At 41.6% G+C, this 27314-nt stretch overlaps 1 protein-coding gene across 3 annotated transcripts; it reads right to left on the bottom strand.

Annotated features, from left to right (window-relative positions):
- Window positions 1-201: 201 nt before the first annotated feature.
- KLHL12 (kelch like family member 12) lies at window positions 202-26931 on the bottom strand. 3 transcript variants are annotated; one of them, XM_077335148.1, is made up of 12 exons: window positions 26794-26931; window positions 23711-23949; window positions 18346-18499; window positions 15162-15379; window positions 11967-12116; window positions 10790-10904; window positions 9329-9435; window positions 6968-7163; window positions 5170-5328; window positions 4055-4153; window positions 3292-3478; window positions 202-2115 (listed from the first exon to the last, which is right to left on the bottom strand). In XM_077335148.1, exons 2-12 carry the CDS (start codon window positions 23891-23893, stop codon window positions 1989-1991), a joined length of 1695 nt encoding a protein of 564 aa, XP_077191263.1. In that variant the 5' UTR covers window positions 23894-23949; window positions 26794-26931; the 3' UTR covers window positions 202-1988. The 3 variants fall into 3 exon arrangements, with proteins under 3 accessions (XP_077191263.1, XP_077191264.1, XP_077191265.1); XM_077335149.1 differs by lacking the exon at window positions 26794-26931 and adding an exon at window positions 26216-26767; XM_077335150.1 differs by lacking the exon at window positions 26794-26931 and adding an exon at window positions 19844-19940 and having other exon boundaries at window positions 23711-23871.
- Between the last annotated feature and the right edge of the window lie 383 nt (window positions 26932-27314).

Raw genomic sequence — 27314 nt, 5'->3', positions numbered from 1 at the left:
AAGCAAAAAGAGGAAGCACCGAGAAAGGGATCAAAACCAGGTTGTTAATTGCTGGTTAAGAATGGAAGCCTACATAGCCCTATATAGAGCTTGAAATGGTCCTCTCAACAAATATTGATCATCCTGATTTGAAATGTGACAACAATACTGCACATACAAAAGCAATGCACCTTAAAGACAGGCAGCAACAGAGACAAAATATTCACATGTACCAGAGATACTTTTATTAAAAAATACATAAGAAATTAATCACAAACACTGGTGTGATAGGACAGAATTCATATACTCAGTGTTGTTTGAAAGTGCATAATATTCTCATGCTACTGTACCCCCAAAGCAAAGAGTCAACAGCACCCAAGAAAATAAATACATTCACCCCTTGATACCTGATAGGCAACACAGAAAGAGGCTCAGTAGATCAGGGGAGAGAGCTCCAGGGTCATGCTGATAGTTTATGGCATGTAAATAAAAGATAGAGCAGCATTATCCACAGGCTCAGGGGTCCATTTCAGCAACACAGGTATCGCTGCATCTTCACACACCTAAAGTAGACTGCATTACATACCAGAAGAGCAGCAAGAAAAAACATGGAATCCTAGCTGCCACTATAAACAGTGATGCTCAGCAAACAATAAGATAATTCCAGTTCAGGCTGAGGAGAAGGATTTGAAATTTATGCTGCAACTAGATCTGGAGAGATGCTCTGCAGGAAAAAAATATGTTGGAAATATCTGTATGCCAGGTAAACACAAACTTGCCATGTTCCTACTTTAACACTAAAGCAGGAGAACAAGAAACAGTGTTAAAAATCAGATGAAGGAAAAGGAGAACACTGTGGTGACAATGTTCACCCTAGGCATGCAGCTTGAGGCCTGTGCAGGGCATCAAGCTTCCCCTTCACTTCAATCCAGTGTACAGTTATTCCCACCCAAGGGGACTGAAATCAGAGTGCTTAGATTGGAGTAACTGCACAGGATTGTACTGCTTATCTGCAGATTGGCAGATGATTAAAGTGGGTGTGAGAAGAGGTGCTCTATGATTGTGAGAATGGGCTGCACTGCAAATACACATCAAATCCCTGAAAAGTTAACTGAGCAGACATACTCTTAGAAAGCATACATTGCAGTTTCCCTCCAATGTAGGCATCCAAGAACCCAAGGACACAGTGGTCAATACATTATTCCACTGCTCTGCTAATGCCCCAAAGTTCTGTATTTAGAAAAAAGATGCAATCTAGATTCAGGTTTTTATTCAGAAGTTCTTGGAAATACCCCCACGCTCCAGGAAATGTTGGTGGCCCAACCACTAGAAGACACAAAATACAATATTATCTCCCTGTAAGGCTGCTATTCTTCCCAGTTGAAAACAGTATTACCGCAGTGCTTGGTCTCCATTACCACCTCTGTGTTTATGTACATGGTCAGAGTCCTTACATCAAGACACTGAAGTCTTTGCAGTTCCATGTGCCAACCATTGTCTCTGACTCTATCCCACCACTGTGTACAAGTTTGTGCACCAAACCTGAACAAGCATCCAGAAAGCACAGTCTGCCCACTAAAGCTTCACTAACAGTATGTCTGCACTGCAGTGTATTTGGTTCATAAAAACATTCAAGCACGAACCCACTTGTGGACTCAAGCTCTCATCTCCCTGCATGGATTGATGCTTTGGAGAGGACAGAGATGAACTTGTTTAATCTCAGGCATTCAGCAGGTCAGAAGGCAAAGGCATCCTTGCTGTGCCGACATACCACTTTCCCTAGGATAGTCCAGATGAGTATGTGATTCCTCCATGGTCACCTCAAAGTGCATTGTGTGTGTGTGGGTTTCCCCCACTAGGATCAGTAGCTTTGAAGATGAGCCTATGGGTATGCAGCACAAGGTCAATGGTCCCTGCATACACATCTACAAGATGTAAGCCAGCTGCTGCTTTCTCTGATAGTCCCTCTGCTCTGAGAAGTGCTCTGACAAGGTCTTTCTTTCCGGACGTCATTTCTCCCGCAGCACACAAACACCAGCATCACATCGCTGGGTCCCCAGTGATGTCACCACTTCCCAGCTGTCAATGATGGGGTCATAGCACTCAATACTGCTCAGCAGTGAGTTACCATCATACCTGCAAGTGACAAAGGTAAGGACAGGTAAGGGCACATTCTTGTAGTCAAGGACTGATGAATCATATTAAACACAGCAGTAGTTCTTGGGATGGCATCCATCCTTGTTAAAATGAAGAGAAAGAAAATGGTATAAAAAGAAAAGGATCTTCAATAGTTAAATTTTGCACCATATGTTTCTTTCAATTCATTATGCCTTCGTATGGCCCCTGTTTCTTTTCATCCGTCCTTGTTAGTTGTATGGTTATGGAGCTCCTTTATTTTTGAAAGACTAGCGCAAGGGAAAAATTTTGGTGCCACTAATCCACATTAAGGATCAATCCTCATGTTCTATTTTTGTACAAGTTCTATGCCTCCATGCAAGAGCATGTATTCCCATATAACATGGGAATTATCATACACTGTATATTGTTATACCATTGTGTGTATCAGTGCCTATATCTTTTATACAACATGTGTAGTCACTAGTCTTTCTTGCATTACAAAATATTTCTTTGTCCTTGAGTGTTCCGTGTAAAGAAGAAGAAGACTTGGTTCTTATATGCCGCTTTTCTCTATTAAAAGGAGTCTCAAAGCTCCTTACAATCGCCTTCTCTTTTCTCTCCCCCCAAGAGACACCCTGTGAGGTGGGTGAGGCTGAGAGAGACCTGATATTATTGCGTCGGCAGAACAACTCTATCAGTGGTGTGGCAAGATCAACGTCACCCAGCTGGCTGCATGTGGGGCATTGCAGAATTGAACCCAGCGTGCCAGATTCGAAGTCTGCACTCCTAACCACTACAACAAACTGGCTCTGACTAATTAATAAAAAATCATCAGTCCTAGGCATATGAGACAGGGCAAATCCTTCAGCCCTTTTCTACACAGGCATGTGGGACTGCAGTCCTGTGTTTAAGGAACCGGGGTGGGGTGAGGGCAGATAATGGATGTCCAAATAAAGTCTGGCACTGGAGATGGGCCAGTCTCAAAACAGAAATGGGACCATGGACTAAGAAGAATGGAGAAGAAGTCAGGATGGTCATTCTGGACTATCTCAGGATTCCTATCCCCAACAGACTGAATTTGGGGGATAGGCACAAAAAAGGAGTGAGATTATAATACTCTACCTGCAGAACTACAATGCATAGCTGAGAAAAATTAAGGTTTCACCTAGCCATTTTTGACTGGTACTCACTTACCCTGCTATGGCATAAAGCCTTCCCCTCAGCACTGTTGCTCCCACATAACAGCGAGGGGTTGTCATGCTGGTCACTGTTGTCCAGGAGTCTGCACGAATGTTGTATGCTTCTACAGATGAAAGATGTGCTGTTCCATCGAATCCTCCAACAACATAAATATGATCATTCAGCAAGGCTACTCCAGCTCCTAGAAAGAGAACAAAAGGAATGTATTATCCAGGTATATGAGCTATGCTATCCACACAAGTATATAGGATAGAGCATTCTTGGTGGTGGCACCAAGAGCCCTGTATATTCATTGGGCTGCATTTAACACAAAATTTCTCGTGCCAAAAATCTTGTGAAAGTGGAAATGAAGAAAAAAAGACAGCAATAGCCACTTGTATCCTGGCCTGCACCTGATGGAATGAGCTCCCAGTGCAGATCCGGGCCCTGTCGGAACTAGCACAGTTCTGCAGGGCCTGCAAGATGGAACTCTTCCGCCAGGCTTTTGACTGGGGCCAATGAGATGAATAAGATCTACTGGGCCCTCCCTATAAAAGGCCCCCTCAGACTGCAGTCAAGTTCTGGGTGAACTGCAGGAGTATAAAACCGACACTGCTGATATGGATATTATTTTAATCTATTCCCTTTTCCCTTCTTTTAGATGCTCTATATCTGTGCACCATTGTTTTTACCACTGTGTTCTCTGCAGTCTACAACTTATCAAAGCTGGTTTGTACATTTTATTATGCCCCTCAACAAATATGATCAGACTTCTCACCTGAGCGCTTGGTGGCCATTGGAGTGACATTTGTCCAGTGCCCAGTATGGGGATCATACCGTTCCACAGAATTTAAGATGTTCAGACCGTCATAACCACCTGAAAAAACACAGAGAATTCAAACAAACATTTCAGTTTTTTACTGCTTAAAGGCAGCATTTATAAGGGAGAAGTGAAATCAGTCCTCTGTCCAAGGCTTTGAAAACAAGGAAGTGACATAAAGCACATAAAAGACAGAGTTTACACTAACTAATATAAAGGCAGCGTACAACAATCAAAGATTATATAATTAGGAAAATAGTTGTTTTCAATGTCATACCATTATAATAACTTACTTTTGTCATCCAGGACAATTTGTCCCACCTGTCCAAAGTACAGTGCAGTAAATTTACTTAAATAGTGGACTAATAAACAACCAAATTCGTTAAAAATCTGGTACAAAACTATTTGAATTACAGAAAATTTAGAAATCTGTCTTGATCTTGAAAATGAACTGGTTTTCAATTTTTATATATTCCAAACACACTCCTAATTTTCCTTTATATGGAGATTTCCTTCAGACACCATGGCTAGTAGCCATTGACAGAGTAACCTGCTGTGAATCCCCCTTAGATGTCTCTTTTCCATACTGAAAAGTCCCAAACTCTTCAGCCTTTTCTCATAAGGAAGGTTGCCCTCCTCTGAACATTTTTCAGCTCTGCACTTCATGCTTGCTTACAATTGAGGTTCCACAATTTTCCCTTGCTCTTAGCTGTAGTTCTCATCCTCTTTAATTTGAGGTGCAGCCCTGAACATGGAGTCCATGTTTAATAAGAATCTGGTTATGTGTCAAAATAAAATACATGAAATGCCAGTTTCAAGAAGCAGATATCTGGTAGACAAATCTAGAAGAGTAAGGGGAAGTGTAGCTGCCTTCCATAACTCTGATGCTTTCTGAAAACTCCTGCACTTCAATTCCATGCCACAGGCACCACCTCTGCTATTCCAAAGAAGGGTTTTTTCCTGCTTAGTAGACATGTCAGGATAGAATGGGATCTGCAAATATATAACTCCTTGAAGAATCTGTTTGCTGGGATATGGTCAAGGCACTACACTAGAACACTGAGTATACCTACCAAGACAGTAGATAACATTGTTAGCAACAACCAATCCAGCACCTTCTCGAGCAGTCTGCATATCTCCCAACATACTCCACTGATCAATGTTTGGATCATATCTCTCCATACTTGTATGGCGCCGGCTTCCATCGAAACCTCCAGAAACATAGATCATGTCTGTAACAATACCAAGGAAAGACTATACAGAGCCATCTCATGTAGAGAGCCAACAAGGCTATATTTTGACATAATCTTGTATGATTTTTGATTTTCAATATGTGCGCCAGTCCCTACCACCCATAACCTTGGATCCATTGGAATGGATGGAGAGATATCTGTCTACAGGAGAGTGGCTTTCTCATCTCCCACTGCAGCCCAAATAGTCTCCCCAGTGCTCCCAGGATAGGGGACCCCTACGAAAAGCATTTAGAGAGCATTTGGGATTGCAATACAAAACAAAAAACCCTCTCACTCTGCCTGTGAAAAGCCTTCCATACAAAGTAAAACTTGGTGGGTGCAACTGTTACATTAGAATGGAGCTCACAGAATTGCTTCTCTTCAGCACTAAGAATGAAAGTTCTTTCTAGACAGAAGAGATGACACCAGAATCTGATGACTGCATAATTGAATTTACAACTTATTCAATTAAGTGTTTTCTTTTTAATGAACCAATTGAAATAGATCACAGTATTTAGCTGAGGTATAGAGAAAGACCGCCTCTCTATCTCTATCCTCTGAAGAATACCAACCAGTTGGCGGTCCCAGGCCCCAAGGAGGCGGCCTCAACACATCTGGCCTCAACCAAGGCCAGGACATTTTCTATTCTGGCCTGTACCTGGTGCAATGAGTTCCCAGAGCACATCAAGGCACTGCCAGAGTTAGCACAATTCTGCAGGGCCTGTAAAATGGATCTCTTCCACCAGGTTTTTGGTTGGGGCCAAAGTTAACACCTATCTACCTACCTTTTTATGGCCACACCCACACATAGATGCTCTGTGGACACATCACTGCTATTTTTAACTTCAAATTAATTTAAACTCAATTTTATCGGTTTTAACTTTATATATTTTATATACTTTTATACACTGCCCTGAGCCGGTTTGCCGGAAGGGCAGTCTAAAATTCCTAGACAGACTGATAGATATTGGTCAGATAACTTGGGTTAATTTCATCTCTTGGAAATATTCTGAACCTTACCTATATATAACCACCTGAATAAAATTCAAGAGGCTGTCTGATTAAAATTAACTGTTTTATAAAATGAGCAGTCTACTTCTTACATCTTAAGTGAATGAAAGTAAACTAATACTTGGACCTAAGTTACATTGGTACTAGCATCTAACAACTAGGACAGGGCTTCCTTCCTACAAGTTTACTACACAAATAGATGGCCTCTTAAAAACAGCTTATCACAAACAGCAAATATAGTGGTGCTAATTTTCATCATGAGTTTCTAATTAGGGTCTATCTTCCTGAAAATTGTCAGTTATGACCCAGATAATAACCATGATGTAGGTATTTGGGGGTCACATTTAACATTATGAAGACAAAAGAGCTTTAGGCAGTAGTATCAGTTTTGATCTTTGCAAATTCACCACTGTCACTAGGAAAGATGTGTGGTCCCTAAATTTATATACTACGCAAAATTACCATTCCAGGTTTACTTGGTTATCTATAAATGAAAGGTCCCCGCCCTCGGCCCATATTTGTACTGATCCCATCACTGATCAGATTCCTAAAAGATTCTGGCATTCCAAATGACATACTGGCCACTATTCAGACTGCTTAGTGTACCCCTGTGTTACTTAGCACATACCTCCCAGAGTGGTGGCTCCAGCTAGGCCCCGCCTAACGTTCATGGGAGCCACAGAGTACCAGATGCTGTCTTCATCCGACGTATAATCCAAGCACTCCACAGAGCTGAGTCGAGAACGGCCATCGTAGCCACCTATCACGTATATTCGATCATGCAATGATACTGTGGCAACATAGCGTCTTTTACGACTGATGCTCTATGTATGTTAGAAAAGAGAGAAGATGGAATCCATAAACAAAGTTGGCATTTGGGTTTATTGCCAGCTCTGGTACCAGTGTCCATGTCCAAACTGAATGTTGTATGATTGTGGGTGAGGAGTTGTTGAAAGACCCAGATGCCAACTTTGTTGCCACATACACCCTGACAACACAATCACTGGAACTAACAACATCAACTACACCATCTCAAGCTTATTCACTTGCTCATCTTGTAACACTGTACGTGTCATTAAATGCTAGCAATGCCCTTCCATTTGCTACACAGGGCAAACAGGCCAAACCTTATGATAAAGGATAAACGTACACAAATCTGACACCAAGAATCTCCAGTAAGAGAACATTTCAACCTCCCATAGCACTCAAACGGGGAACCTCAAAGTAGCTGTTTTATTGCAAAGAAATTTCAGAAAGACTGGAACAGGAAACTGCTGAATTACAAGTTAGTATAACATTCAGGACAATGCAAACCCCAGGGATTAACAGATAGATCAGGTTCTTATCTCACTACACATGCAAAGTCATTCAGTTCTCACTTATACACAGAATTAAACTTTGTCTAAAAGGTGTCACTGGACTCAGTTTTCACATCTGTTAACACTTTTACTATCTGTATGTTTGCTGCTACTCACAGATCTTACCAACTCCACTATTCCAATCTTAGCTGTACTTATGCATCTTGCCTCTATAACTAGCCCCCCATATGTAATGTTTGAGGAAATATGTTCCAATATATCTGGAGAAGTGTGCATCTATACATGCTAAGTCTCTCAGTTCTCACTTATACCCATCATTAAACTTTGTTGGTCTTGGAGGTGCCACTGGATTCAAACTTAGTCCTCACAGCTGTTTGCCAACTCTTGTATTTATATGCTAATTTGCTGGCATTCTCAGGTTTTATTCACTGCTTTAATCTAATATCAGCTGTATTTATCACCCAGTTACTTATGCATCTTGACTCTAAGTAGCCCTTCCTGGCAACTAATGCCTACATCCTCTCTCTATCTACATGTAAGGCTTGAGGAAAACCGATTCAATGTATCTGAGGAAGTGTGCATGAACATGAAAGCTTATATCCAGAATTAAACTTTGTTGGTCTTAAAGTTGCCACTGGACTCAGACTTTGTTCTATTGCTTCACCTAAATCCAAGATGATAATTATTCCCTCAAATAGAATTAATCTTGCAGATATCTGACACTGAACAAGAAGCATGAATTTTATTTTCCTGTGCCACAGTGGCTTTTTTTCAAGCTTTTTTTTGTAGGTGAACTTTTTGTGGACCTCTTAATTAAAAAGTTAGTCCAGTTGTCAGACTGAGATCAGCCAGTGGAAAACAGGAATTTGTGGCTGAAGGAAACAAACTCATGCATACACAAATTACATGTGCCTAGATGTGATGATGAAGCATATCTTAACACCATTCTGTATGCAAAGACCCTTCTGGTAGCTGGGGAGAAAGGGGATTGAAGTACGAGGAAACAATAGGTGCATGATACTGCTTTTGTGTCTTGAAGAATTACCAGGCAGCCAAAGCGCAGAGCAGGTTAAGATCAGGTTGCGATTTCATATGACATATCAAAATTATATCCAAAAGAGGCTTTTCCATCACGGGGGGGGGGGGGGGTTGTCTCAGTGACAGGCAATTAATCCTGAAGGCTTTTGACATGCAACAGGGCTAATCTCCAATTTAAGTTTTGGTTTTCTCTTAGAGTACAACAAAATTTAAATTTCAAATGGAATATTCCTTATTCTTCATCTGAAGATGCTTTTCTACCAGATGACTTTCCTGCACTGATACTGCCTTTGTGGGTATAGTGCTTTTCATGTGTTCAGTTATTCTCTGCAATTTATATGGAGAGATTTTCTTTTGGGAGAGGAACAGGGAGGATAAAATCTCCAGGAGAAAAATGCTGGAGCTGGTTTAGGAATCTGAAAGAAGAAACAGATGATAGAGAAAGGACAAACCAGCATTGCAGCTTCTCTGTTCTAAACTCCTAAAGATGACTGTGCTTTTAAAAGTAGGTGCTGGAGCACAGTTTACATGCCCATCCAATTGGTTTGTTCATTTTGGCTGCACTGCTTATTAAGCTAGGTGCCTAGCATTCATTATTGTAAAAAATGTAACAAGGGTGGCAAAATACTTACTGGTAGGAAACTCCACTCTTGTGTCTTCGGGTCATATTTCTCTACCACATCAATAGGTGACTGTTGACTTCCAAAGCCACCAATTACCAAGAGAACTTCATTGGCACCTATATGAAAATGGATCACACTAATGTTAATGCTTTAGTAGGTCACCAAAAAAAGTCACTTGTGTGCTTTGTCTCAAAGGAGCAACACAACACATAATCAACAGATTGACAATAAGCGGAGTTACACCATTCTAAGTTCAATGAAGTTATTGGGCTTAGCAGGGCACTGCTCTGTTTAGGATTGCACTGTGAGCGCTGGATTGTACCCAATAGTTTTTTGGGGGGTATGTGTGTCATGGTCAAGGTAACAATGTTGAAAAGGCTGCTGTTAAAATAAGCTATATTTCTACTGATTTCTTCTATACTGATTTTTTCTCAAGGCAATAACCCTGAACACAAAATCCAACTATGGCTTTCGGCCAAATTAAGGGTGCTATTAATATCCATATCTTTTTCTTCTCACCACCTCCACAGTAATGATAGTTTGCTGGTGTCTTAATTTAGCCTTAGATCTTGCTTAACAATGCTGCTGTCGCATCTGTGTTTATGTTTTCTAACTGCTACTTGCCCTTGGTGAACTCCCATTTAAATATTCTAATTAACAAGAAATTCGGAATCAAGGAGGCTTCAGAGCCTAATGGCATCTTTGAATTGCAGCCTGGGCAATAATTTGGTTGTTACATTTCAGAGCATTCTTGGAATGTTGTCTTTTAAATAACATTTTTAATCTCTCTGAGCATGCTCAGCAATTTGTCACCAAGGAAATCCAGGGTAGCAATGTGGCGGCAGGCAATGGCAAGCCTCCTCTGAACAGCTCTTGCCTTGAAAACCCTGGGGGGGCCACCCTTTCCACCAGCAAACTGAATAAGCAGTGGGAATGTTTAGCATCTACAAATAATAAGAATATGTAAGATAATCAGACATGGGCTTAAGGTTTAAGGTCAACATCGAGTTAAGATATGCTTGCCTATGAAAAGCTGATCTCAGGTGCTTATATTCACTATTCATTTAGTAAGAGCAACACGAAACTGCCTATCTCTACAAAGCTATTGTTTAAATTATACACCTTATGCTTGGCCTTTATTGAACCCTAAGAGACTTGGTTCAAGAGTCCTGAACTTAAAAAGCAAAAAAATGTGCCAATTGGAACACCAGCAGTCCTTTCATTCTGTTGTTTAGCCAGAGGCATAACACAAGATAAACAACTTGTCCCAGCAACGTCAACCCACATCATATGCATAGTTCTGAATGATCAAAAGGAAGGGAAAGTACTCTTTAACCATCTAAGCCTACTGCCATGTAATATTAGTGGCTAAAATAACTATTAATAACCAGTCAGTCGTAAACATTTTAAATCTTTCCTAATACTGTACAATTCTCCCGGTACTGTGACACCCATTCCTCTGATGCTTACCCAAACGTGCTCTGGTTCTGGGACCCTGCATTTGGCTGCGAAGCTCAGGTCTTAGATGAAATTTCTTAGCCTCATCCACAAGATCTCTGCACTGCAAGCTACATCGAATAAAAGGCTAGGGAAGACATCGAATAAAAGGCTAGGTATTATATATTAAATTACAAGACTGTTTTGAAAAACTCTTAAGTAAGTAATATATGCAAAACCTACCCAGATGAGACACTGCAAGTTCATGACTGGATCTTCAACACATTTCTTCCTGATCAAAAGTGGCTGTGGGGAGCCCTACACTGGATCAGAGTTGCAGTGCATATAATGGGTAGGCAGAGGTGGCCCTCCATGCCATTTTAATAATTCCATGCCAATGGTAGTATTTGCCCTACTCATGCAATTATGTAAGAAGTGTTCAAGCAACCACCATCTTAATTGTAATTTGGGGGGTATTGTTTTATGGGGTGTTTAAATTGATTGTATTGTAGATTTGTATTGCGATTGTTTTATGGGGTGTTTTAAATTGTTATATGATGTTTTATTGTTAACCTGCAAGAGGCGGTATACAAATCTAACAAATAAAATATCTATGTTTGCCCCAGCAAGATAAACAGCAGTTCATGCAGGAGGAAAGAATTAACTCCTACCCCAAATCAACTCTCCCTGTGGCTGTTAATTACCAAGAAACCATGTGTTTCAGATCTTCCATTGTCCCATCTTTATTGACTCTTTATTCATAAGAGGTCTGTAATGTTCTGCCATGTAAATACTCTTAGTGTGTTTTATTTCTACGTTTTAATGTGGAGTTTTAAAAATATGTTGCTGTGATCTACAATCTTGTCCTGTAGAATAAGAAATGTGGGACTGGATGGGTGAGCACAGTGTGTAACAACTGAATGGTATAGCTGTACACACACACACAGACAAAATACCTTTATTGGCATAAAGTAGCTTTTATTCAGGTTCAGCTATACCAGTAGCTGACCAAATCAGAGAATCTGTAATCGGTGTCAAATAATATCTGAAAAATACTGGTAAAGTTTCCATGTATTTTTTTCAGCTTAGTTCAACCAAATGCACTACCCTAGTGAGGATCTAACCAAGGGCACTACTATTGCAAGTCAGTTCTTTTAGAATACAGTAGCAACATTAGAGTGAGATGCTTAAATAAGACTGTCGTCCCTACCTCAGTGTCTATGACATCGGTTATGTAGCGTGGGGTGAGAAGTGGCATGCGGACATATTGCAAAAGCTCAGGCAAGGATGCTTCCCTTTCCTTCTTTGAATGCTTCACCCAGTTAATGACTGCCTCAAAGACAGGCTCTTCAGAATCCACCTACAGAAAAGCACAGTAGTGATTAATCTTTTACTGATCAGATGGTCTTAGCACAGGAGGAAAGATTGCAGCAAATTGTTCCAATCTAATTCTATGAGACTAGAGTAATTCTGCACAGGGCTGCAACATTTGTGTATTAATTTTTCAGTTTTGCTTTACATCCCACTAGGGGGGTGCAATTTTTTTTCTTGGCATTTTTTGAACTGGGTCTTATTGGACCCCCCCCCCTCCCAAAAAATCTGGGATCCCCAAAAACCCCAATACTAGTAAAGCATCCGATCTGGGATTTCTTGGACATTCCCATTTTTTCGGAGTACAATAAACCTGAACTTGAAAATGCCAAGAGAAAAAAAGCAGTGGCAAACCAATGAAAACCAGCTGAAAGGCAGCTCAGGCAAACTCTCCCCACAGGCTAGACTGGGGCTCTGCTAAGCAGTGCTGGTTAAATCAGGCTGCCCGATATAGCCTGCCAAGGAGCTGATCCTGTATGGAGCGTTCTTTCTGTAGGCTGGGTTGGGGCTCTGCTGGGCAGCCTGGTTTAAACCAAATCACCCAACACAGAGCCAATCCTGTGGGGAGACTTCTTTCTGCAGGCTGGGCAGGGGCTCTGCTAAGCATTCTGGTTTAAGCTGGACTGCCTAATACAGTCCGCAAAGGAGCCAATCCTTTGGGGAGAACTCTGAACTCTTTAGAAGTCTGAACTCTCTTTTAGAAGCTAAAAGGACTAAACTGAGGCTATCAAACTTTGGTTGCCTTATGAGAAGAGTCACTGAGAAGACAATAATGCTAGGAAAAGATGAAGGTAGCAGGAAGAAAGGAATATACATGATAAAATTACATTACAAAACCATTAACTTCAGCCCCATCCCAAACAGTCCAGTGGCACCTTTAAAACCAGTAAAGTTTTATTCAAGGTAGAAAATCTGGGTGCATGCACATTTCTTCAAATACAAAGAAGTATATCTAAAGCAGTGTGCAAGCACATGAAAGCTTTTACCTTGAATAAACTTTGTTGGTTTTAAATGTGCCACTGGAATAAAACTTTGTTCTGTTGCTTCAGACCAACATGGCTACCCACCTGCATCTATAATTAAAATCATTTAAAGGAGTGAAAAAAAGAGTTATAATACATGCAAAACATAAAAACATTGCTTAAGAAGTCAGGATTACTGAGGAAGTGCATGGTAATTCTGACCTTTATAATTATGTCATATGTGTTCCTAGGTACCTCTTGCTATTTTGACTGAAGACTGTTGTACTCAAATAGTTAAAATGTAACCCTAATATTTCAACTGTATTAGAATAAGACAATTCAACTCTAATTCTCTTTTGGGATGGATACTTTTATGAAAGACATCTTTTCCTTGGTACTTGCTGATATTCTGGGGAGGGTCAGGGAATGAACCTGCCAGTCAAAACACAGTTGGCTGCCCTAAGAAATGGAAAATAGCCCTCTCCATTCTTGTATGAACGGAATAAGCATCTGAGTTTTGCTTTCCCTTTGTTTGATAAGAAGGTATGAGGACAGTACTTTCCCTTGATTCTCAGCCTGTGATCTGCATGATAATCTACTCAATGGAGTCTCCTGACCCTTAGCTGAAGTTTATTTTTAAAAGGGAGGGGAAGAGGATTGCAGTCCATAATTGCAGCCAATAAGGTTTCAGAGCAAGGTTAGTTATCCCATTCATTTATGTTGTCACCTGCCCTGAGCTCCAAAGGAAGGGTGGGTAGATAAAAATAAAATTTATTATTACTACTACTACACAACAAGGGGGAGGGATGTTATTTGACCAGATTTTGCAAAAGTGACCTAACAAAGCCTTAACTCAATGTAAGTTTTAAAAACACACATGGGAAGTCTTTGATAGCTACACAGCTGAAAAGCAGGCACTAGATGGCAGTGGAAAGGCAGGGGAAAGGATTTTGTAGTACATGGAGTCCATATCTGAAGAGTCAGGCTTGATTTAAAAGTAATGCTGGCAAAGCCCCACCCAATAAATATGATTTTGTACATTCCCAGTGTCTCATTTTGAATAGGCTGCTGCATAAACATAATTAACAAAACGTACTTGGGTTGCAGACATCCAGGTAATGCAGGTTTGGTACAAGTATCAGAAGGAAGCTTCATAAATCAAGAAGTAAAAATTGTCTTTCCTAGATTCCAGTAACCCTATTGAAGTCTTGTTTTTCTGTTACATGTAATTAAAGTTTTACCTTCTCCTCACCCTATTTATTCAGATATTTATACCCTGCTTTTCCCCATGTGAGGGTTCATTGTTTTCTTCTTAATTTTATCCTCATAACAACTCTGTGAGGTGGTTACATGGAGACAAAGTGATTGGCCCAGAGTCACACAGCAAATTTCCATGGCAGAACAGCAATTTGAACCAGGGTATCCCAAATCCTAGTGCAACACTATTAACACCCCAGTAGTACACCACAGGATAGAACTACAGAGATGCAATTTGTTGTTTCTCAATATTTTGTTACAATAATCTCTGTATCAGGCTTTCTGAATTTAGGGTGGTGGTGCTTAAGTGAATATGGAGATATGTAAAAAGGCATGTCTTCACAACAAAATGTGATAGAAACTTCAACTGAAAAAATGAAAACTGAGAATTTAATGCTATAATAATATCCATCTTTCAGTTAAAAACAACAACAGAAAAAGGCCTGCTGGCAGACGGGGATAGATGCTGTCAGGCGATTAGGTCATGGAGACCATGGGGAAACCTGTCACATAAAACACCTGTTGCTGCCTGTTCCTGTGTAGAAAAACACCTCATCAGGTATGAGAAACAGCCTGGGATTTTCACTAGTTAATAGTTTTAATATTTAAAAAATTCTAAGCACGATACAAACTACAATAAAGTAACAAGCAAAATCATCAAAACACAGCCAAATAGTAAGAAACCAGATAAACGACAAGCGAAACAGGGAGAGATCAGTCACTGATAGCATTTCACTCAGTAACCCTGGGGTTCTGATTGTCATGTGCCAAAGCTGAGCAGCATCTCTTAGCTTCTTGCACAGCAAAACTTTTACCTGTATTTCATCACATTTAATGAGCTTCTCCACTTCTTCTTGACTTAAGAGCATGAACTCTTCATGCTGAACTACGTCTGGGAAGTGCTTCTGACTGAACACCTCTGCTGCCTGCATTAAATCGACACAATTGTGTGTTTCAGCAAAATCTCGGATTCCCAAGCAGTTGGATGGATCCAGCTGACTTTCAAGGAATTCACAACAAGCCTGCTTCACCCCTGTAAGGAAATGGAATGATTATCTGCATTTCAGTTGGTCTAGCCACAAGTACTTCAGAGAAACAAAAGTCTGCTTTTGAAGTGAGAAAACTAGCCACAGTAAAAAGTAATTTTTTACAGCACTATATTCTGGCTAATATGAAGCCATCTTATTATCTCTGCAGCTTTTAAGTTAACTAAATTGTGGTTTCATATTTGATTTCCTATGTGAGGCTACACACATCACTGGATGACACTTGATCATGACCTGGCTTATAGAGAAATTTGGACCACTAACATCAGTGATCTGAACAGTTATCTTCAATGGTCCTAATTAACAACAAAAGGAGATACACAGTCCATGGGGAAAATATATCTGAATATTTAGTGTTGTGGTCAGGTATAGCCTGAATCTCCAGGGAAGGGCAGGGCATAAATTCATAAACAATCAAATAAACAAACAGTATATGGTATGATGTCTGTCTCTTGGCATTCTGTTTTTGAAATACTGATTATCTCTGCCTTCCTTGTAGCTTGTCTGTGCTTCCATCCAGTAATGAGCTGAAACCTGAAGCCAACACAGGAGGAAGCAGCTGGCTTCCCTCCCCTGCCTGGGGGAGATGGAGAATGGGAAGAATCTGAGAATGGAGCAACTGACCTGCAGCGGGGCCTTTCAGAAAGGCCAGCACCTCTTCCACCCAGCAAGCAGCAGGAAGAGGAAGAAGAGAACAGATAAGCCCCACAATTGGCCCTCATTGGACAAGTGCTCTCTCCTTATTGGCAGCATACCCCTAGAAAGGGCCAATCAGGTATGGAGTACATCGTCTGCATGCAATTTGAACTAATTGGTCCTCATTGACAGTGCAATTTGCACTGATTGGCCCTCACTGGCAGAGTGTTCTCTCCCTATTAGCTGCACACTCCCAGTGAGGGCCAACCAGGTAAGGATTGAGTTGGTTGCATGCAACTTCAACTTTATAAAGTTTACATAATCTTGTTTTAAAATACCAACTGGGATGCATGTGTTTGCTTTTGAGAGCGAGCCAGCCAGTATGATGTAGTGCAGGCTTTTTCAACCAGGGTCTCACTAAACCCTGGGATTTCTTGATGGCCCTGGAAAGGTTTCCTGAATGGGTGGGAGTTAAATAATTCTTTATATATATTTTAAAATCTGTTAAACATTTATCAGGTAATATGATCACATATCATGCCAATGATGGATCTGGAGGAGGTGGGAATGGGAGCGTTCCCAGGTGGGTGTATATGCAGTTATGTTTCACAACTATATTCTGCATGATCATATACATCTGGGATTTCTCAAAGCCTGAAGAATGTTTCAGGGGTTTCTCAAAAGTAAAAAAGTTGAGAAAGGCTGGTATGGTGGTTAGAGTGCTGCACGGGGATCTTGGTAGAGGTGTGAAGGTCTAGAAAAAAACTGGAAAAATTTAGAAACAAAATAGCTTTTTTCTGTATTTCAAGGCCTTTTTCCAAGTTTTCCAATGTCAAAATTGGAAATGTGGCCAAGCACTGAAAAAAAACTCCTATGAAATATTTTCTCTTTTTGAATGAGTGAAATGCTTTTAAAGTCAAGGTGGGTGTGCAGTAGACATGTGCAGCTTTTACATCCAAAATGCATTAGTGCCCCTAGAAGGATATCTAATTTTCATGAGGGGAGTATGCAGGGCATCTTGACTAAGGATGTCAGCCTCTGGAATTTATTTATTTATTTTTATTGTATTTCAATACCACCCTCCCATAAGGCTCAGGGCGGTTTACATAATTACAGTTCAAACTACAGAGATCAGTTCCTCTGGAGAAAATGGTTTGGGGGGTGGGCTCCATGGCATTATTCCTCCCTGAGGTCCCTGTCCACCTCAGTTTCCACCCCAAATCTCCAGGAGTTTCCCAACCAAGAACTGGCAACCATACCTCCATCCCCCGCTGGTGGCCAAGGGGGCCCTGGCAACCCTTTCGACCTGATGTGGTTGGATTTTTCATAAGGGGCATGCAATGTTTTTTCTTAGAATTTTGGAATTCCCATCTTGGCTCAGAGGTGTCTAACACTGGCATATAGACAATGTGTGTCCCTCTCCCATAACCTTGCCTACCAGTGTGGTGTAGTGGTTAAGAGTGGCAGCTTCTAATCTGGCAAGCCGGGTTTGATTCCCTGCTCTTCCACATGCAGCCAGCTGGGTGACCTTGGGCTCACCACAACCCTGATAGTACTACTCTCACAGAGCAGTAACATCAAGGCTCTAAGTCTCACCTACCTCACAGGGTGTCTGTTGTGGGGAGAAGATGGGAAGGTGATTGTAAATCACTTTGAGACTCCTCTGGGCCATGAAAAGTGGCGTATAAAAAACAACTTCTTCTTTTTAGTCTCCTTGCCACACGTGGCCCTCAGTAACCATTCTACCTTCATTCCTAGCTCTGTTAAATGCCTATCAATGTTATCCTGAGTGTTTACATGATCATCCCCTTGGACTGACTTCTTCTAAGCTGGAGGCTCCCTAGTTTCTGTCGGCTTCTCCTCTGGGATTAATTTCAAAGCCACTCTGCCATCTTTTTGATATTAATCACCAGCAGCCTGGTTCTCTTTTGGTTCAAGTGATGCCTGTCTCACTTGTACAGGTTCAGCTTGTCCGAATAAGTTTCCCAGTGCATAACAAATTCAGCACCTCCCAGCAAGTTTCGCATCCACATATTGACATCCCTGATCTATGCCTGCCTAGCTGGCACGGAACAATTCTGCTACCTTTCCGGCTGCCTAACTTAAAAATTGAGTTTAATTATGCAAAGGCATACCAGCATTACAGAGAACAGCTGGACTGGTATTTTATTGTCGCTTAAATATAATTGTTTTTGACTGTGTCATTCAATTCATCACTAACTGCACAATAAATATATACATGACATGGCCAATATGGTTAAAGAACATGGAAAATATCTCCATTCTTGATTTGCAAAGTTATGGTCATTGCCGTTACCTTTCAGCTGAAGCAGGCAAGCTGCCGGGAGCAACTCTTGAACATTTTCTACTGTCACATGGACTGTCTCTGTATATACAAAATCCAGCAAAATTTCCATTGTAGAGGCTGTTAGACCTTGGATATCCACATAGGGTTTGTCCTTCTCTGAAAGCTGCAAATATGAATAGGAAATGCTTTATTTTCAGTGGGCTATATTAATATCCTGACAATGACCTATATAGCCTGACCCTGGAAACTCAAGTACTGGTAATATAGAAGAAATGGGAAATGCCCTACAGAATGGTTAGGCCCTGAACTAAGATCCCCTAAGCAGAATCAGCCCTTCTTTCAGGAGACAAATGTATTAATCATAATTAATCTGTGCCTCTGTTTATAAACAGCTCCCTTGTTACACTGAAGTCAAAGGATGAAACAACTGGTTAGTACAGTGAAAGAAGAATGTTTCCTTCTGTCTCAAAAATTAACAGAGATTATCCAGTTCTGTGCTTAACTAGACTCAGGCAATGGCAAACCATTTCTGGCTTCATATATGGCTTCATAAGCACTAGTCTGGAAGATGATAAACCACAATGTGTGCATTGTTCTTCTAAACAGTTTTAAAAGGGGATTAGATAGATTCTTCATGGAGTTTAAGTTTACCAATGGCTACTACCCATGGTGACTGAGGGCAAGCTCCAGAAGGACTAAGAATCTCAATCCCAGAGCCAGGAGACAGTATCAGGGGAAAGCTTCAGCCTCTATATCCTCTTGTTGGCCATCTAGAAAAACTAGTTGGCCACTTCCATAAGGATACATTCAAATGAGGAGATGTTGGACTCTGATTTAGTTGGCCACTGTGGATGCTGGACTAGATGAACCAGCAAGGGGCTTCTTCTTATGTTTCACCACCAATGTTGCTTGCAATTGAATCTACTCAATAAGGTAGGGAACAATGCCAAATAGCTTATTTATTTTTATAAGGTGCTGGCTAAGGCTAGTTTGAAACCACCAAAGCTGATGCAACACCAAAAAACCAAGCACAATGAAACTATTACAAAACCAATTGAGTTTTCCATGCACAAACTCGACCTAGTAAAACAGCAAAAATGATTGTCAGTTAAAAGGGGTTCAACAAATTCTGATGCACTGAAAACATTTTGAGGTACGTAGTTCTATATATAGTGAAGGCTAAGAAACCTCATGCTATAGCTGAAGAGCTTATTATGTTGTCTGCTGTACACATGATGACAACAGTCTCAGGAGAACATATGCTGAATATGATGTGTGCCATTCCTCTTTCAAATAATACCATCAGTCATAGAATTTTGATGTCAGAAGATATGAATGAACTGTATATATGTTGAAAACTAGTGAGAAATTTGCAGTGGCTCAACCGATGTTCCAAATTGTTCAGTTCTTATGATTTCTGCACATTTTGATTAGGAGTTTGTACAGAGCAAACAGAGAACTCCGTGATGAGCTCAGGAAGAAAAAGGAAATGGAGGGAAGGACATACCTCTATAGAAGAGTATCTGAAGCTTGCTAGGCACTGTAGGTCAGCCATCAGGCAGGCCAAAAGCTCAGAGTAAGTGGAGGTTGGCCAGGGAGGCTCACTACAACAAGAAAAGTTTCTTCAGCTATGTGAGGAACAATTGCAAGGTCAAGAGGGGGATAGGCCTACTGTTGGGTGAAAATGGAGAAAATGACAGAAGACAGAGTGAAAGCAGAAAGGCTCAGTGTCTATTTTGCCTCAGTTTTTCCCCTGAAGAAGATACTTGAGTTGGCAACAGGCAAATCATGGTGCCCAGGCTGCAGATTCACACATGGAGAAACACCTGGCTGCACTGGATGAGTACAAATTTCCAAGCCAGATTATGTGCAACTGAGAGTGGTTAAGGAACTTTCTAGAGAGCTTGGAGAGCCTTTCTCCATCAACGTCAAGACCTCTTGGAGGACAGGAAATGTGCCATAAGACTGGAGAAGATCGAATACTATTCCAATCTTCAAAAAGGGACAAAACATAACCGAGGAAACTAAAGGTCAATTCAGTCTGATCTCTTTTCCAGAGAAGATATTAGAGCAGATTTTAAAGCAATTGATAAGTGAGCTTCGGAAGAACAACTTGGTGATATGGTGAAGTCAGGATTTGTACCTGAGCAGAACCTGCCAGGCCAAATTTGTGATGAGCATACTGGATTGTGGGCATGCCATCCATGTTTACCTGAATTATCTAACAGGCTTCCTATGATGTTCTGGTGGGTAAACTGAAGGACTGCTGAATGGACTTTAGGATAGATATGTGCTTAGGGAATTGGTTGGCAAATTGCACCTAAGGAGTAGTTGTCTATGATGTTTTATCTGATTGGTGGGTCGTATCCAGTGAGGTGACAGAGGTCATGGTTCTGGGTCTCATAAATTAAGTAGTTTTATAAATAAACTGTAGTATAGGTACTACTCATTAAATTTGGAGATGACACCAAATTGGGAGTAGTGAACACATGAGAGGATAGAGAGAGAATTCATTGAGATCTGAATACACTGGAAAAGCGCATATGAATAAGATGCAGTTTGACAAGGATAAGGACAAAGTTTTAAATCTGGATAACTAAATGAGAATCAAGCATACTAGATTGGGGGCACACTTCTGGATAGCAGTGTGCCTTAACAATATCTTGGGGTCATGTGCTGCAGACTTTTTGTTAAGACAAAAAAATCTATTACATTCTTTTGAACAAGAAATCTGATCTTGCAAATCATTTGGTCAATACTAACTGGCTAGCAAAATTAGCATAACACAATGGCATGTTTGGTAAGCTGAATGTACTGAATTTAAACCTACAAAGTAGAGTCAAATAATCTTCATGCACTTAGACAAAGTCACAGGTGTCATGAGACAAATGAAATTCTAGGCACTTCAAGTTCAGGAGGGAACAATGAATGTTTTTCCATGCTTGACATAATTTCTTGTTCCACTTGTAAAACAAAGCAGATGAGATGAAAGTTAACATTAAGCAAACAATTACAAACCATGGAAAATTTATCCACTATTTTTCTGTTGAAGAAACAAAGATGTTTCAGTGGCCTCAAAACCCATTTGCAATTGATGTCACAAATGTTGTCTTTGTGCAAAAAGAACAACTCCTTGAACTGTTGTGACAGGACCCCCAAAGATACTTCTTGGAAATGAGATTATCAGAATTTTGGCTTTATTTAGCTACTGAGTATCCTGAGCTTTCTGTTGAAGAAATATCTGTGCTGCTGCCGTTTATGAGACAGGTGTTCAGGAATTACTCCTATGAAGCCAAAATACAGGGGCAAATTATATATCATTAATGATCAGAGACTGTCTGACAATCATCAGATCCCTCACTGATCTACTTGTTAACCAAATGCAGCTCAGCCAACCCACTGATACTAGTCAACAAGGACTTCATTGTGAATAAAACTAGTAAAATATTTTTACTTTGTTCTAACACTGCTTGTGCAATGGTTTAGACTGCTTCTTATAGCTCATGAAGTTATAAACTTGCAGTCAGACAGTTGTGTTTACATGAAAAAAATGACACTAATTTTGTAAATGCAATAAATATTTCAACAAATGCGCGGGTGTGCCGTGAATGCGCGTTTGCGGCCGCGCATGGCACAAACGCGCATGCGCGGCCGGGCGCGGCCCTGTGGAGGCAGGGAGCCGCGGCCCAGTGCCAGGGCCTTCGCGGCCTGGCTCCGGGCCATGGTTGGGGACCACCGGGTTAGACCACACCTGGAGTGTGCAGTTCTGGAGGCCTCACTTCAAAAAGGATGTGGACAAAATTGAGAGGCTGCAGAAGAGAGTGATGAGGACCAAACCCTATGAGGAAAGGCTGAGAGACTTGAGAATGTTCAGCCTGGAGAAAAGGAGGTTGAAGAAGGGACATGATTGCTCTCTTTAAGTATCTGAAAGGTTGTCATTTGAAGGAGAGCAGGAAGTGGTTATTGATGACAGCAGAGGATAGGACCCTCAGTAGTGGCTTTAAACTACATGTAGAACAGTACCAGCTAGATATTGGGGGGAAAAGTTTACACAGTTAGAGTAGTTCAGCAGTGAAACAGGCTGCCTAAGGAGATGGTGAGCTCCCCCTCACAGGCAGTCTTTAAGCACCAGTTGGACAGATACTTTAAGCACCAGCTGGACAGATACTAAATATTTTCATGGATGCTTTAGTCTGATCCAGCGTTGAGCAGGGGTTTGGACTTGATGGCCTGTATGACCCCTTCCAACTCTATGATTCTAAGATTCTACTACGTTGCTATCCTCACACAATCTTTGCATCAGAACAATCATTATCACTGCATTCTTTCAAAATATTCTGCAAGAACTGAATATCAAATCATTAGGAAACCAAATGCAATAAGTATTTGTCAGACATGACTCAGTGATTTATTAATGGACAAACATGGAAAAGCAGCAAATGGTTGACTGAATTATGTGCATGAAATAATACAAGAAAGTACGTTGGTGGAAAGTCCTGTCAAATCACACCCAAATCAAGGACAGAGATGTTCAGAGTTGATTTGCCATTGCCTGCCTCTGCACAGAACCCTGGTATTCCTTGGTGGTCTCCCATCCAAATACTAACCAGGACCAACCTTGCTTAGCTTCCAAGACAGTTGGCTAGCCTGGCCCACTCAGGTCAGGGCTACAAAATACAAAGTATTAAAAAAAGGACAAATAGGGATAACTGTTATTTATATTTCAGCTGCTGAAAGCCAGCAAACACACAAATAAAAGCAAAACGCAGAGGTACTTGGAAGGATGCTTTGGGCTGATCCTGCTTTGATCAGGGGGTTGGACTAGATGGCCTGTATGGCCCCTTCCAACTCTATGATTCTATGATTCTATGAAGGAAAACCTCTGCCAAAGCTGCCATTGGCATTTCTATGGGAAGAGAGAAAGCTGATGCACTCTTAACCTTTGTATCAACTAGCACAGGAAGGAATCAGTGGCAGAGCCAGTGTTGTTGGCCATCAATTCTTGGCCACTGTACAAAATCAGTGACTGATCAAAGGTTTAATACACAAGTGCCCTGGGCCCATGATAGCTGACTTGTGTGTCTAACTAGTTGTAATATGCCATAGATCAAATATTCGGATATTAACAGTTAGCATTATCTACACTGTCTTATTTGCAATCCCAAAAGATTTAACTGAAGAGGTTAAAAACGTCCTAGTAGCGTTACATTCGCATTTTGAAACTTTAATTTAGTTGATTATTTGGCATCCTCTTGAGTATCAGCAGTTATTTACATTTTTTACAGAGCAAACCTATGCAAGCTTACTCAGAATCAAGTATTTCCTTATAGCATGTATTAAAAAACATTGCACGTGCTGTATCTTGTCTACCTACCTCACTGGTGAACATTGCACAGAAGTAGTCACTGCAAGCAGCTAACACAATACGATGGGCTGGAAAGTCTTTCTGTTCCACGCGTAAGGTCACATCACAAAGGGTGTTACTTTTTCGAAGAGAATTCATTGCATTGAGAATGGACTTGGCGTGAGAATTAGTCATTATATCTTTAGGGGCCATAGTGAGGTAATGCAGCTAGCCAGGAGTGTTGAGAAGGCAGGTTCACTCTCAGTAGCCTGTGAAGAGAAGAATCTGCTTCAATGAAAGTATCTAACAGCCATGCAACAGAGAGTGCCAAGGGCAAAAATGAAGAACAAGGACACTAGATCCTGTTGAAGTTCTTTTATCTGTTCTTCCATTTTTTCTACTAGGCTTATAAAGCTTGTTCTATTCAGCTGCATTAAAGTTCTAATAGGGCAGAGGTAGTATATTTTGTATATTTTTTAAAAGCTGTATATTTTAGCACACTAAAACTCCAGAACAGACTACTACATTATAAATCTATCTCCAGATTTTTACCAGTTTAAACAGAGAACATCAGACTGTATTGCACAATGCACAGTTTACAACACACAGGGACAAAAAGGGAAGACTATGCTTGATAAACGTAGGGCTTGTGTGAAAACCACTTTAGACACATATCTGTGGAGAAAGGTGGTATCTTAACACAGCCTGCGGCGCTGCGGACAAAATAAAGCCGTAAGGGCTTAGGGGGAGGAGTTAGGATGGGCTCTGTCCGGGATGAAGAAGGGTGCCGATTGGCCCCTTCCTCTGGACAGACCATCGGCGGGGCCAATCCTCATTGGATTGGCCTCGCCGATTCCCGTCCTGGCGAAAAGGGAGCAACTGCGAGCCACGCGTAGCGCAGCTCGCAGTTGCTCCCTTGCCGGCGGCCGGGAAGCCCCCGGCAGCCGCACTGCGCGCGACTGCCGGAGGCTCCCTTGTCTAGCGCTTGCTGTATTTTGATTACAGCGGGCTTGATTACTAGTATATTAATATTTTAACAAAGTATACTGCAATGAACCATCACACTCTTTTAGCATGGCCAATCAAATACAGTGGCACTTTCTTACCATCAGCAATTGTTTCAATTTATCTAAAATGTTATAATAGTGGGCTGGATTCAAAGACGGCCTCTGCAAACAGAAGGTACTTCAAATGAAGCCAGGAAGGCACTACAATTTTTGGATATTTTCCCACTTAAGCTATAAAACTGAGGAACTATGCTATGAAATATTGTCTAACATTTTTATAATACTTTAAAGTGTTCAAAGTACTTCCTGTTTATTTCCTCAGTAATTGCTATAACACCCCTACAATGAAAGTCAATATTTTTAGTCTGCACTGCAGCTGGATGCTGAGTCTAAAAGATAATAGTTTGCTATCAAGACCACTTACAACCAAGGTGAGATTCAGCAGATTTCAATAGTGAAGAATGCATTTTTCCATTCATATATACCAGTTCAGTAACCTCATCTAATATTTCACATCAAGACATCTACTTTTTGTTAGGATGACATAAACAAATAAAGAACATGCATTAAACATAAGCCAGTGAGCATCAAAATGATTCACCTTTTCCCAGGATGGGGACATTAATGGGCCTTTCTAGAACTAAAGCCATGAACCTTTAAAAATGTGAACTCTTATACTTCTTATAGAGTTCACTGTGATTTAATCATGTATCAAAACATTACTACGGCAATTGTAAACAGCCAGATCTTAAAGATGTGTTTAATCAGAAATCCTTGTGTTTGATGGGGTTTCTTCCAAATCACCAAGGCCATGTGTATGGAGCCTGATAATAAAAAAGCTGGATTCCTGCTAGCCAACTATTCATCAGGGGAAGTAGGAAAGGAACTGAATTGATAATTTTGAACAGGACTTCCATGTCCTCTCTAGTTTCGCAACACTGCAACAGACATACATGCTTCATTCAATGTTTTGCTGCAGCTCCTCTTAGCAACCACGTCTCAAAAATAGTGTGAGAGGCCATCTCTGCACTAAAAGCTAAATCTTGATATAAAATGCAAAAGTTGTGACGTTCAATCAAAGGCATCCTGGAGATCTCTCATATGTGAATGTAGTGTGGGCAGACTCCAGGAATGGGATGTGTCTCAGTGTACTGGACGCATGACTTCTGCAAAACAATCTAGTACAGATGTGTCTGGTGATGTCTTTCAAATACCTCCATGTGTGTCATGAGAATCTATGCCTGAAATCTATTATTTTGTCCTACACAGAAGCCTCGAGGCAGTGGATCTATGAATTCTGCATGAAATCTAGAAACAGAAACGTGATGCGATTAGATGCCAGATTTTTTGGTATATGGAACCAAAATTTCCCCTCCCCCCACTAGGAACTGCCAGTGGGCTGACACAGGATGTGCCCAAGGCAGCACTATGCTGCTGTTGCCTGGGTCCAAGATAAGTGCAAAAATATACTGCTTATGAAGTCTGTCCTCGAATCCACTGATACATTATCGGGCAAGCTATGTCATACCTCTGCTGCTGTCTGCAGAGAAGGGATGGCACGAGATGTCATCCCCCATGCTGAAGGCAGCCTGTAAATGCACAGCTACCAGCATCTCCCAGGGCAGCATTATATGACAGCTATCCTCCCAGGCACTTCTACTGCCCACTGTGCTGGCATTTAGATGAGGTACCTCACAGGAACGGCACAAGACAAGGCATAACCACTCCTGTCTAAGGTAGGCTTCCAAAGGTCAGCCTCTGAACCCCCCTGCGGCAGTTTAAGGGGCATTCTCCCTAGCTATAACGTCTTTGGCTTAGTACTCCTAATATGCAAATACAAGTCAGGCAGCAAGGAACCTCCTGTGCTGGACAGAGGAAACATCCGGTGGCTCAAGTAACTTTGCAACACGGGCCTTCAGCTTATCAAATGGGGAACCGCGGGCAGGGCTGATCCCGCCTCCCTCCTTAACATCCTCATCCAGCTCAAATGCGGGGCCGACGCTTCGGGCGCATGTTGATGGGGCCCCGGGACCTTAGCGCCGCAGGGCCCCTTCCCCTTGGGAGCTCGGCACCCAGGACTGTGGCAACCCCTCCCCCGAAGCTCACCGCCGCGCCCTCCCCGGGAGGGGAGAGATTCCCGGCTCCTCAGGCCTTCCCGGCTCCTTCCTCCTCCTCCTCCTCCTCCTCGGGCACGCGCTGATGATGTCACTATGGACGCTCAACCATAGACTACGAGCGCCATGTCAGTTTAACCCAGGCGGAATGGCTAGAGGGGCCCCCTGTCTGGCTGGGTCGGCTTCCGAGATCGATTGCAAACAGTCTGGGGCGGCTGCTGTGCAGAAGCGACATCCCCCACCACCCCACCACCCCCGTGTGTGTGTGTGTGTGTGTGTTCATGTTGAAAGGCGCCTAGCGCTTTGTATCCGGTTGAGAACTCATTGCAGTCTTCAGGAGGGCTACAAGGGTTGGGGTTCTGTTCTGCTCGGTTTATCAAGGGTGGTGATGATAATAATGAGTGCTCCTGGCTTCAGGGTGGATCTTTTGCATTCATCCAAAGTTCTGATGAGACCAAACGGCGCGCGTTCAAGCAGAGACTGCAGGTTATTACAGTCTCCAATTCCGCAGGG

The sequence above is a fragment of the Paroedura picta genome, chromosome 4 (assembly GCF_049243985.1).
Source record: "Paroedura picta isolate Pp20150507F chromosome 4, Ppicta_v3.0, whole genome shotgun sequence".
Classification (NCBI taxonomy): Eukaryota; Metazoa; Chordata; class Lepidosauria; order Squamata; family Gekkonidae; genus Paroedura; species Paroedura picta.
The sequence above is the reverse complement of the archived record's forward strand: the minus strand, read 5'-3'. Positions and strand labels throughout refer to the sequence as shown.

Coding starts and splice junctions, on each gene's coding strand:
- KLHL12 (XM_077335148.1), bottom strand. CDS start 23,893: ATGGCCCCTAAAGATATAATGACTAATTCTCACGCCAAGTCCATTCTC. Junction 18,500..23,710: donor GTGCAATGTTCACCAGTGAG/GTAGGTAGACAA, acceptor TCATATTTGCAG/CTTTCAGAGAAGGACAAACC. Junction 15,380..18,345: donor TTGCCTGCTTCAGCTGAAAG/GTAACGGCAATG, acceptor ATTTCCTTACAG/GGGTGAAGCAGGCTTGTTGT.